Source organism: Lactuca serriola, chromosome 3 (genome assembly GCF_051521515.1).
Source record: "Lactuca serriola cultivar US96UC23 chromosome 3, Lser_US96UC23_V15, whole genome shotgun sequence".
Lineage (NCBI taxonomy): Eukaryota > Viridiplantae > Streptophyta > Magnoliopsida > Asterales > Asteraceae > Lactuca > Lactuca serriola.
Genome location: NC_136410.1, coordinates 244,679,629 through 244,690,664, shown reverse-complemented (window position 1 = coordinate 244,690,664; position 11,036 = coordinate 244,679,629). Strand labels below are relative to the sequence as shown.

General features: G+C 30.1%; 1 protein-coding gene and 2 long non-coding RNA genes across 5 annotated transcripts; 2 read left to right on the top strand and 1 right to left on the bottom strand.

The window, feature by feature from the left end:
* Window positions 1-252: 252 nt before the first annotated feature.
* On the top strand, window positions 253-2,296 carry LOC145096141 (uncharacterized). Its single transcript, XM_079033910.1, has 6 exons — window positions 253-498; window positions 554-851; window positions 894-1,067; window positions 1,170-1,411; window positions 1,483-1,806; window positions 1,925-2,296. The coding sequence occupies exons 1-6, from the start codon at window positions 253-255 to the stop codon at window positions 2,294-2,296; spliced, it is 1,656 nt and encodes a 551-aa protein (XP_078890036.1).
* Window positions 2,297-2,476: 180 nt separating this feature from the next.
* On the bottom strand, window positions 2,477-6,599 carry LOC145093821 (uncharacterized). The gene is made up of 4 exons (XR_013703104.1): window positions 6,447-6,599; window positions 6,061-6,168; window positions 5,729-5,941; window positions 2,477-3,977 (listed from the first exon to the last, which is right to left on the bottom strand). It is a non-coding gene; the product is annotated as an uncharacterized LOC145093821 (long non-coding RNA).
* LOC145093820 (uncharacterized) lies at window positions 5,935-10,741 on the top strand. Of its 3 annotated transcripts, none has more exons than XR_013703103.1 (5): window positions 5,935-6,138; window positions 6,964-7,060; window positions 8,610-8,705; window positions 8,843-9,143; window positions 10,401-10,741. It is a non-coding gene; the product is annotated as an uncharacterized LOC145093820 (long non-coding RNA). The 3 variants fall into 3 exon arrangements; XR_013703101.1 differs by having other exon boundaries at window positions 8,596-8,705; XR_013703102.1 differs by lacking the exon at window positions 8,610-8,705 and having other exon boundaries at window positions 10,401-10,739.
* Window positions 10,742-11,036: the final 295 nt, after the last annotated feature.

The following is an 11,036-nucleotide window of genomic DNA, read 5'->3' as shown; positions in this document are numbered from 1 at the left end:
ATTTGGGTGTCGTAACCTTAAGACGCGCGTTTAGGACACACATTGCATATCATTAAAGCCCCTGTCATAAATGAAGATGACACGTATTTGCATGTCATAATTTTAAATTAGATATATATATATATATATATATATATATATATATATATATATATATATATATATATATGATAGAATAAGAATTTATGTAAGAATATAAATAATATAAATGGTCCGAATTTCCTTGGATTGAGTATTCTAAAACTAAAGATAATGCATATTGTTTTTTTTTGCTATCTTTTTCTTGAAGAATCAAATACACATAATGGTCATGATGCATTTAGAATCAAGGGTTTTAAAAACTGGAACAAAGTTAAAGGGAAATATTGTTCATTTTTTAAACATATAGGAGAAGGGTCAAACTCTCAACATAATATTGATGTACGATTTTGTGATACTTTGATGAATCAATCAGTACATATTGATAAAGTGATGCAAAAACAATTTGTTGATCAAATTGTAAAGAATAGGCTAAGGTGAAAACATCAATAGATGTTGTTTTCTTTCATTTCAGGGGATTGCTTTTAGGGGACATGATGAGAAAAATCGTGGGAACATCATTGAGTTGATTAAACACACGACTTCCTATGATGAAGAGGTTGCAAATGTCGTTTTAGAAAATGCACCCAGCAACACAAAATATACTTCACCTGAGGTTGAGAAAGAAATTTTACATGTTTTTGCTGAGAAAGTGCAAAAAAAGATAGTTGAAGATATTTGTGATTCTAAATATTGCATAATCGTGGATGAGGCAAGTGATGAAAGTAAGAAAGAACAAATGGCCATTGTTCTTCGATATGTTGACAAAAAAGGTTACATACAAGAATGATTTTTTGATCTTGTCCATGTCAAAGATACATCATCTTCCACTTTGTATTCTTCTATATGTGCAACTCTTACTTCTTACAAGCTTGCCATTGAGAATCTTCGTGAACAGGGGTATGATGGAGCTAGCAACATGCGTGGTGAATGGAAGGGATTACAAGCATTATTTCTTAAGGATTATCCATGTGCTTATTATATACATTGTATGGCCCATAGGTTACAACTTGCATTGGTTGCAGCAGCTAGAGAAGTAAACTCTATACATGAATTTTTCCAAAATTTATCTTTCATTGTGAATGTCGTAGGTGCTTCTTGTAAACGCCAAGATGAGCTACAAGCTGCTCAAGCTGCTAAAATTGCAGAATTGCTAGAATCTGGTGAAATTGAAAGTGGTAAAGGGGCTAATCAGATTGGTACTTTAAAGTGTGCCGGAGAAACTTATTGGAGCTCACATTATAATTCTATTAGTAGTCTTCTTCGGATGTATAATCCAACTTGTACAGTTTTGGAAAACATAAAAAAGCAGGCTCTAATTATTAAACAAAAGGTGATGCTAGTATTGCATTGAAAAGAATGACATCTTTTGAGTTTGTTTTCATTTTACATATGATGAAACAGATTTTGGGAATTACTGATATTCTTTGTCAAGCTTTACAACAAAAGTCACAAAACATCATAAGTGCAATCACAATGGTCTCCCATACGAAGAAATTGATTGAAACCCTTAGAGATAATGAATGGGGCTCTTTTCTTAATGACATAATTGAGCTTTGTAAGCAACATGACATTGAAATTCCAGAATTCAAAGATCCTTATTTTGAAGGGAGAAGCAACAGGAAGGGAGGTCATATTACTATTGAGCATCACTGTCATTTTGATATATTTAATGAAACAATTGATTTTCAGTTACAGGAAATTGACACAAAGTTCAATGAAAGAGTTGTATAGCTTTTAGAACTTAGTGCTTCTTTGGATCCGAAAGAGGGATATAAATGCTTCAATTTTGATTCTATTTGCAAACTTGCAAAAAAAATATTATTATCTTGATTTCATAGAACAGAAAATAGATGTTTTAAAATTTCAATTGAAGCACTTTGAAGCTGATGTGAAGGACCATCCATTTTTAGGGAATTTGTCATCTATTGTTGAAGTATGTCAAGGTTTGGTAGAGACAGGAAAATCGAGTCATTACTATCTTATTGACAGGTTGATTTGGCTTGTGTTGACCCTACCGGTGTCTACTGCAACTACTGAGCGTGCATTTTCCGCCATGAAAATTGTGAAGAATCGACTGCGTAATAAAATGGATGATGATTTTATTACTGATAATCTGATTCTTTACATCGAGAAAGATGTCCCTAAGATTTTTAGTATAGACTCTATTTTAGACGATTTTAATGATGTAAGAGAGTGTCGTGTGCAACTTAAATGAACAATTTACTTTTAAAATGCATACATTATTACATTTTGTTATCATTTGAAGTATTTTGCTACTCTTTTATATTTTGTAAAATTTTTGGCCTACCCTAGCACAAAGCACAAAATCCTGGCTATGCCATTGCATAAAGCTCCCCATATTGACTTACAATCATCTCCTATAGTCTTGCAAAATTCAGCTCCTAACGAACTCGTTTCAGGTTGTATGCAACAACCAGCCCCCATGTCAAAACCTTCATCTCCAAATTCCGAGCAGCCCTGTATGCATGAATTTCATCCCTCCTCGGCCACTAATAATGGTTCGATACATCCTCACATATCTAGTATTCACTATATGACTACCCTAGCAAAAGCAAGTGCTTTAAACACAAATATATGGCGGATTTGGAAAGTCTTGAATTTCATCTGTTACATATAACACTTTTTTCAGAACATGATCCAAAAGGTTTCAAGTACTCTTCCAAGAACCCTAAATGGCTTCAAGCCATGCATGAAGAAATGATCAAAGCATATTGATCTCGTTTATCATTTTATTCATGAACTTATTTCATCCGGGAAACTGTACACCAAATTTATGCACACTCAGCATCACGTAGCTGATATCTTAACCAAAAGTCTTCCACATACTCCGTTCGACTTTTTTCGTGCCATGCTACGTTTGGGTCCGCCACCGTTTCGCTTAAGGGGGATATTAGAAATAACCAAAAACAATAGTTTGTGGTATATATTGTAGATTATTATTTCCTCTTTATTAGGTTGTAATATTAATTTTATAAAAATATATATCTAACCATAACATGTGCCATGTGGTTTTTTCTCAAACTCCCATAATAGCATCTTAGTTTCATTTATTTATTTTACATCGTTGTACAATTAAAAAATTTCCCCAATTACATGGGTGTCATCCGCATACAAATAGCAACTTACTTTCATTTGATTTGTTATTATAATAATCTTTAGATGTATAATATAATAGTAAGAAATACAATCTGGAAGTACAATGCTATAGTTGGTTAGATTAACAACCAGTTTTGTATGCACCAAATAAGCATGCTACAAAAATCCAAATCTCTGTTATCAATAGCTGCACCATGCATCAAATCAGTCATGGGGCACATGGCTAGTTTTTGTTTAGATTAGCTTGTAAAGTTTTTATTTTAAAAAGGTAGCTAAAAGATTTTACTAAAAGAAATATAAAGAGGGAAGCTCAATGGTTTATGTACTTATGGATACATGCACATATAAGATTTTTGCCCGCACTTATCTGCGATTGAAAGTTTAAAAAACAAAATCTGAAAGAGAAATAAAGATGATAGTCTAAAACAAGTCTTAAAATGTTAAGTTCTGTGATTTTGTCCTGAGTAAATTCATTTAGAACTTGACACCAAAATTTATGCAATTCATATCATATCACCCATAAATCTCGAATATTCATTTATTTGAACCCAACCAACACAAAATAATCTAATCTCAGAAATACTAAATGATATTCCAGCTAAGAGTCTAAGGAAGGCTATTACTAATGAACATTTCATTTTATACCTTAATGTAACCAGCCCTACCAATGAGCATTCAAGTACTGGTTCTCCATCAACTTCAAAAGAGTCAAAGTTTGTTTCTCTCATTAAGCACAATCCTTTCCCAATTTATCAGTAGTTGAATACGTAGTTTTTCACCTATACATAAGAATTATACTCTTCTCAATTTTAATCATTTCAATATCATCATGGTATCTTAGCAGATCAATAGATAGATGCATTTAGAGTAATGAAAACTCTACAACCAGTCCTAAAATTTCGAAATCTACAATTTATGTTTTTAGAATTTTAAAGTATTTAACTTATTAACCATTTTGATCTATTTTACAACCATAACTCTTACATGTTCACAACTACATGACGTTCACCAACAAAGTAACTTTCTGATATTATAAAAATATACAAACTAGGTTATAACCCGTGGTATCACGGATAAGAAAGGAAAAAAAATATATTTTTAATTAAGTTATAAGGTAATTATTGAGCAATGATAACTTTTTTTTTAAATTTATAAATATAGATGTTTTGCCGGTAAATTCATATTATATAATGATTAATTGAAACTATGAAAGTAAAGTAATTTGAATATCCGTTAGACAATTTGTATTTGTATATATGTTATAAAGTTATGATTTTGTACATTGCATTATAAATTTGAATATATATTAAAAGAGAAAGTTATGATCATGTAAATGACGTTGTTATATGACATTTAAAAACTATTATAATATAATAAAAATAAATAAACACAGAAAATTATGAATTAAAATGGTGAACTGACGGTAATTTAATTAATAAAATAATTGATATAAATAATAAAATTATACAATGTTTCTATAAAATTTTTAAAACTTCTTTATACACAATATCGAACTTCAATACGGATAAAAATCCTTATATCTGCTAATAATTAAAGTGATCCAAATAGCCAATGGCCATCACAAGTTAATAAAAAATAATAAAGTAAATTTAAAAATTAAATAAATAATATTAGAGTAATTGTTAGAGACGATTCGTATCTCCTATTAGAGTTGATAATTCTCGACACGACACGCGACACGACCCGCGACACGACACGAAATAAATGGGTTTGGGTTGAGTTTTTCAACCCGCCAACCCGCTAACCCGCCAACCCGTTTATTAAACGGGTCATATATGGGTTTCTCAAAAAATAAATGGGTTGACCCGCCAACCCGTTTATATTCTTAATAAAAAAATTATTTTATTTTTAAATATATTTATGTATCAAGTATTAATATTTAATAAGTGTTATATAATATATATCATTTATTCATAGACCATTTGACTGTTTTGACATTTTGACTCGTGGTGGATGATCTAAGGTCGTAAGTCGTAACCTATAAGGCTAAGTCTGTAACATGTTTCTATGAATGTTTTTACTTTTCATTTGGATGCTTAAGACTTAAATGTCTAAAATTCGGACCCATGAACCCAAATCTGACCCATGAACCCGCTAACCTGTGAACCCGTATAAATAAATAGGTTGGCGGATCATATATGGGTTTATGTTCCAAACCCACCAACCCGCGACACGCCAACTCGAACACGACACGATTGCCAGACCTATCTCCTATAACTCGAATAGTAAATAAATGATATTTCAAAATCATAGTGGGTAATCGATTATCTTGAAACAATTTACAATTTACATATTTATGTTATTTATATTTAATAAATTATATTTAATATGTTTTGATGATATTTAGTACGTTTAAAAAAATTAATTAAAATGTTCACATGCATAATGATATATAAATTAGATTTACTTATAGAATTGTTGACCATAATATATAAAATTATTATAAAATGATATTTTAAATTTTAAATGATATTTTAAATTATAGTGAAACACGTACAGTATTACTAACCGTATACCAATAACCCTTTCGAGAGACGTACGGTAGCACAAAAACTACCCAATTTCTTGCACTAACCGTATACCCCCAAATGTGTATGCAGAGACTGCATACCAGAAACCTTAAGGCGAACTCACTTCTTCGGCACACATCATACCATCGTTTGTTCCAAACAAATTAGATTAAACACCTTTTGCAGTTGTCGATTGCAAATCAGGACCAAGGCTGTGAAATTGGAAGTGTTAATCCAAATACAATGCTAAGATTCAACATATCCCTCAATCTATTGTTCACATTTCTTTATTATTCTATGAAAATATAAATATTTACATATAATCACTTACCTGTTGAATATGCAGGAATAATCAAGATAGCCAAAAGACGTTATTTAGATGAAGACTGGGTGTATTTGAAATGATCAGGTACTCTGAAATTTTTCACCAAATATAACTCTGCAGTTTTGAAAATCGAAAATGCTATAAATTAGGAGATTATTCTTGATCGATTATATTCAAAATTAAAAAGAAATTTATTTTAATGATTTACTTTCATATTTTGTGTATACAATCTCATTTTACAAAGAAATTTTGTTTAAATTCAACTTAAACTATAAACGTAAATAAGAAAATTGAAGATTAAAATGAAATACAAAAGAGAATAAGGATAAAAAATAGTAAGAAAAGTTAAATCCAATCATTCACTTGTAAGCAAAAGCAAAAGGAAGTCATACAGATTGTATTATCTATGCGCCCATTGAGAGTTGCACACATAGCTGAATCCAGCACAAGTGGATGCACATGTTTTGTATTTTGAGTTGGGGTTTTGGAAGCTAATATGGTCTTTTTTCTAATTAAAAATATCATTGTTGAATTTTGTGGTCTCTCGTAAGATCTACTCAGAGACATTTCACCAAAAAGAAAAGAAAATTATGGTTTAATGCAATGTTGGAATGAAAAGTAGGATTCATATCCGGTGAAAGTGACATTTTGGTTTAACTTTTTTAAGTTAATTCCCAAAATGCCCTTCAACTATTTTTCCCTTAATAATTCAGATTTAAATTTGGTCATCCTGTTCTTTTTTATTTGGGATAAAGTTGACGTTGTTTTATGTTGGATCATATGATTATACTTCTAATCTACAACAACTTCTCCATATTAATTTTTTTTCATATGAATTTCATTAAAATGAAATATATATGTTGTGTTTGCTTTCCCATTTAAATATTCGTTTTTATCAAATGTTTTTAGGAATTGGTTGGTGACTTGGTGTGTTAATACATGAGTGTAAATGATCATTCATGTTGATAAAGTAGAAAAAGTCAATTGCCCAGTTGTAGTAATACATGTAAGTCTCTTCTTCCCAGTTGTAGTAATATAGTTGTAGCATACAACAACTTACTTACAACTATTTGTGTACTATAACATCATAGTTCCATACTTCTATATTACAAAGATCTGTTTTACTATTTTTTTCATTTAAGGCATTGTTTTAGTTAAGAAATCATTTTATAAAGTCTATGGCTATAATAGGAAATAATTTTATAAAGAATATGGCTCTAATAGGAAAAACTGAAAATGGAATAATAAAAAGTACTAAAAATTTATATATGACGTCCCTAAGAAATAAGTAGAAATACCAAAACATGAAAAGTTAGTAGGGGTAATATGGTCTTTTTTTAATTTAAAAATGCTAAATGTGTATTAAATGTAATTATAATAACAAAACTACATTACATTTTTGGCCCGTTGAGTAAACAAATGGAAAAAATAAAAAATAAATAGCATTTTAGTTGTATTGAATGTTGGAGTTTTGGTAACAACCATTACAGGACCAAATTGCCCTATTTTCCCTTTGTTCTTTTAATTGTACCAAACCATCCACTATTAGAGTAAAATAATAATTAATACCTAAATGATCCCTTCAAGTTGGGATGAATAACAGTTACATGAAGAAAAATTAAAGAATTAAAAGTAGGTTGCTATAATATGTGCTAAGTAAATTGTTAATAACTGTTGGGTACATATATATATAGACACGCAGTAACATATATAAAGTTTAACAAATCAATGTAAGTTGACACACAGTAACAAATGAACAGAAAAAAACATACAACAGTAAGCTAAGGGACATAAGTGGTATTAGTTGTAGAATGCTACTACATGCCAATTTCATTGTTGTACTAGTTATTAAGTAAAAAAAATAGCATACATTTTCCCTGTAGCATAAATATTGTATCTTTTTTTATGCTCACTATCATTGAATGCTTAGGTAGGACCTTGGTTTGTGACATTCTGATGTCCGTACTGTTTCTTTACATACAAGTGAAAACATCTAAGAAATGAAAGAATCTACATGAAATCGATGAGAGTTTTCTCTGTTCTTGTTGCATTATTACTTCTGAAAGCAAAAAAGGAAAAATATATATTTACTTCACGTACTCATTTTTTCACTTATTATGTAAAAAAATTATTTATTTTAATTTACATCATTTTGTTATTTTCATTGATGGAAGTTTTGCAGGTAAGAATTGGGTTATAGAAGACACCCATAATAAAAAAAAAAAAAGTTTAAAAAATTCTGAGAATCAGTACAGGGAATGATCAATATATATCTATACGTAGATGCTAATAGACTTGGAAGTGGAACTCAATGATTAGGTTTCCGAAAAGTGTTAGTAGGTTTTTAACAAATATTAGGTTGTTCAAAAAAAGGGACAGAAACAGAAGTGTAAATGATCATAAACTGACATTATACCATTTGTTTACCACATAAATAATCAAAGGAAGGTATTAAAAACAGAAGGAGAAGAAGAAAAAAAAAGATATTGTACATCACATAAACTGACATCAGTGAACAAATTTTTGTTTTATACTAACCAGATGGTAGTTTGCAGAGATGGAGAAGAAGTATCGATTGATAGTTCTGAAAATGTCAATAAAGAATAATTTAGGAGATCGATTGCATTCCTATTATGTTGGAGTTATTTTTGGTAAAAGATAATGTGATTGAATTATCAATAACTGATATCATATCTTTATACTTATTTTATGTACAAAATTCAAACGTGAATATAATGCTTTCAATGATAGAATGTTGGAGTATTATAACTGATTTGCTGATTAATAGGAGATGAAGATGTTGATGTTTAACTGCAAGAAATGGGCGGGAAAAGCAGGCAGAACATAGGTGTGGAAGTGACATGTGGCAAGAAGGTGGAGTAAAACGGTGACATGTGGCATTTAAAGGAGGTTTTTATTAAGCATGGAGATGGAGATGACATGAAGCTTGAAAGCCTAGCCATCCCTAGTTACATCCATATCAGATATGAAGCTAATATTTGGTGTTGCCATTTATCTGCAATAAAAGGAGAAAAAATAAAAATTAATTAAATAAGAGACAAGATAAGCACATATGTATTCTATGACAGGTAATTTTTCTACTCTCATAAGAAAGAATTAGAATAATAAAACTAAATCTTGTGTGTGACTTCATACTTCGGTGTCAATAAGAAATTTAGACTACTACAAATTGTTGTAAGATATTGAAACTGACTTTGCATATGAAAAGTAGTCAAAGTGTCATTATTTACTTGCATAAAGAAGTCCAAATTGCAAATTGTTAAAAGAAGTATACTTTTAAACTATACAAGACAAAAGAAAGCATTATTGCCAAAATTCTGTACACATTATTTCTTTTGTTTATTTTCATACTTCCTTTTCATGGGATCTTGATGTTTTGCCAAAATTGCTAAATTACAAATAAAGGGGCAAAAAAGTCATTGGTAAAAGTCAGATTGAAGAGTTTCATATCATATGTAATCTCAATAGTAAATAATGTTTGCAGAAATGAAATTCTGAAAATCTATGAATATGAAAATTGCAGTCAAATTAATTTTGTTTTCAAACTTAATTGAATGAAGAAAGCATTATTGCCTACTTGTATAGGACAGCCCCACTTTCTTTCATGAATATTTATTTTCCTACAATTAGTTTGCGGGTTATAAACAAAATAGTCAATAGAGAAAAAAAATATCAAAATATATTCACTGCCTCAATAGATACCTCCTTTTATCTCAATTATTAAGAATGGAGATGGAGATTTGGATAAGCACATATGTATTCTATGACAGACATTTTTACTGCTATCATAAGTTTTTAATTTATTCAAATATGGTTCTGAATTATAATTATTTAAATATCATGGTGTAGCAAAACAGTCATTTGTGAAAGTCAAATTGAGGAAAAAAAACTGCACTGCGAGTAAAAAATTATACACAATTAATTTATGTTCGAATTTAATGTATAGTGCAATATAGGATCTTAAAGTTCATTGCAAAGTAGTTTTACACCAACCTGATGGAGAAGAAGATAGAAATAAACAGAATAAAAGAAAGTATAATTATCTTGTTTTACACTAACCTTATGGATTGAAATGTACGATAAAAGATGGTACTTTGCACTTTGTAGAGATGAAGAAACAGAAAGTCGTCAAAACATATAAAAATATTTAGGGGTTCGGTATTTATAAATGCAATGAATAGGAGAAGAGAATATTCTAATCGTGATTTAATTCCTAATTTGATGGCTATATATTTGGTAAAAGATCAATTAATTCAAAACCAATGCTGATTATATGGGATATGAGTAGATATGAAATTGAAAATTCAAAATTTGTTTGAATGCAGGGACAATAACGTAACCAAAGAGCTAATTTTTAGGATATGATATACATTCCTGAAGTAGGAAATGGGCGGGAAAAGAAGTGAGAATAGAGGCAGAAGAATGACACGTGGATTGTTGGGGTTTAAGGAGGGGACAAGTGGCATTTAGGAAAGGCAATTATTAGGAATGGAGATACCAACCTTGAGTTTGTGAAATGAAAATACTGGAGCTAAAAGTACTTCCTATAATGCATTGTTTACAACTTAATAATAGGGAAGACTCATATACACGTGATTTTTCTGGACATACAAACTTTATTTGTTTTCGTATAAATTACAGAAATGACCCTTTCTATTCATAATAACTTGGGTAAATTACACCAATCGTGCCTCGTGTAGGTGCCAGAAAGCACGTTTAGTCCCTATTTTCAAAAATTAATTCGGACCATCCCTCATTTGGTTAAAAGTTGCATGCTTCATCCCTCGTAAGTTTAAATTTGCAAACTTCATCCCTTACAAGTCATAAAATGACTATTATGCCCTTTTGTATTTCATTTCCAATTAATTTAAATGTTATAATAATTATTATTAATTTGAAAAAACAAACCCAACATCCCTACCCCCGCTTTCCTTTTACTTATCTCTCTTCCTCCCGCTTCT

Bases quoted from the DNA above. Each gene is read 5' to 3' on its own strand.
- LOC145096141 (XM_079033910.1), top strand. From the start codon at position 253: ATGCATATTGTTTTTTTTTGCTATCTTTTTCTTGAAGAATCAAATACA. The intron at 499-553 runs GTAAAGAATAGG...CTTTCATTTCAG, and splicing joins AACAATTTGTTGATCAAATT to GGGATTGCTTTTAGGGGACA. The intron at 1,807-1,924 runs GTATAGCTTTTA...TTCATAGAACAG, and splicing joins CAAAGTTCAATGAAAGAGTT to AAAATAGATGTTTTAAAATT.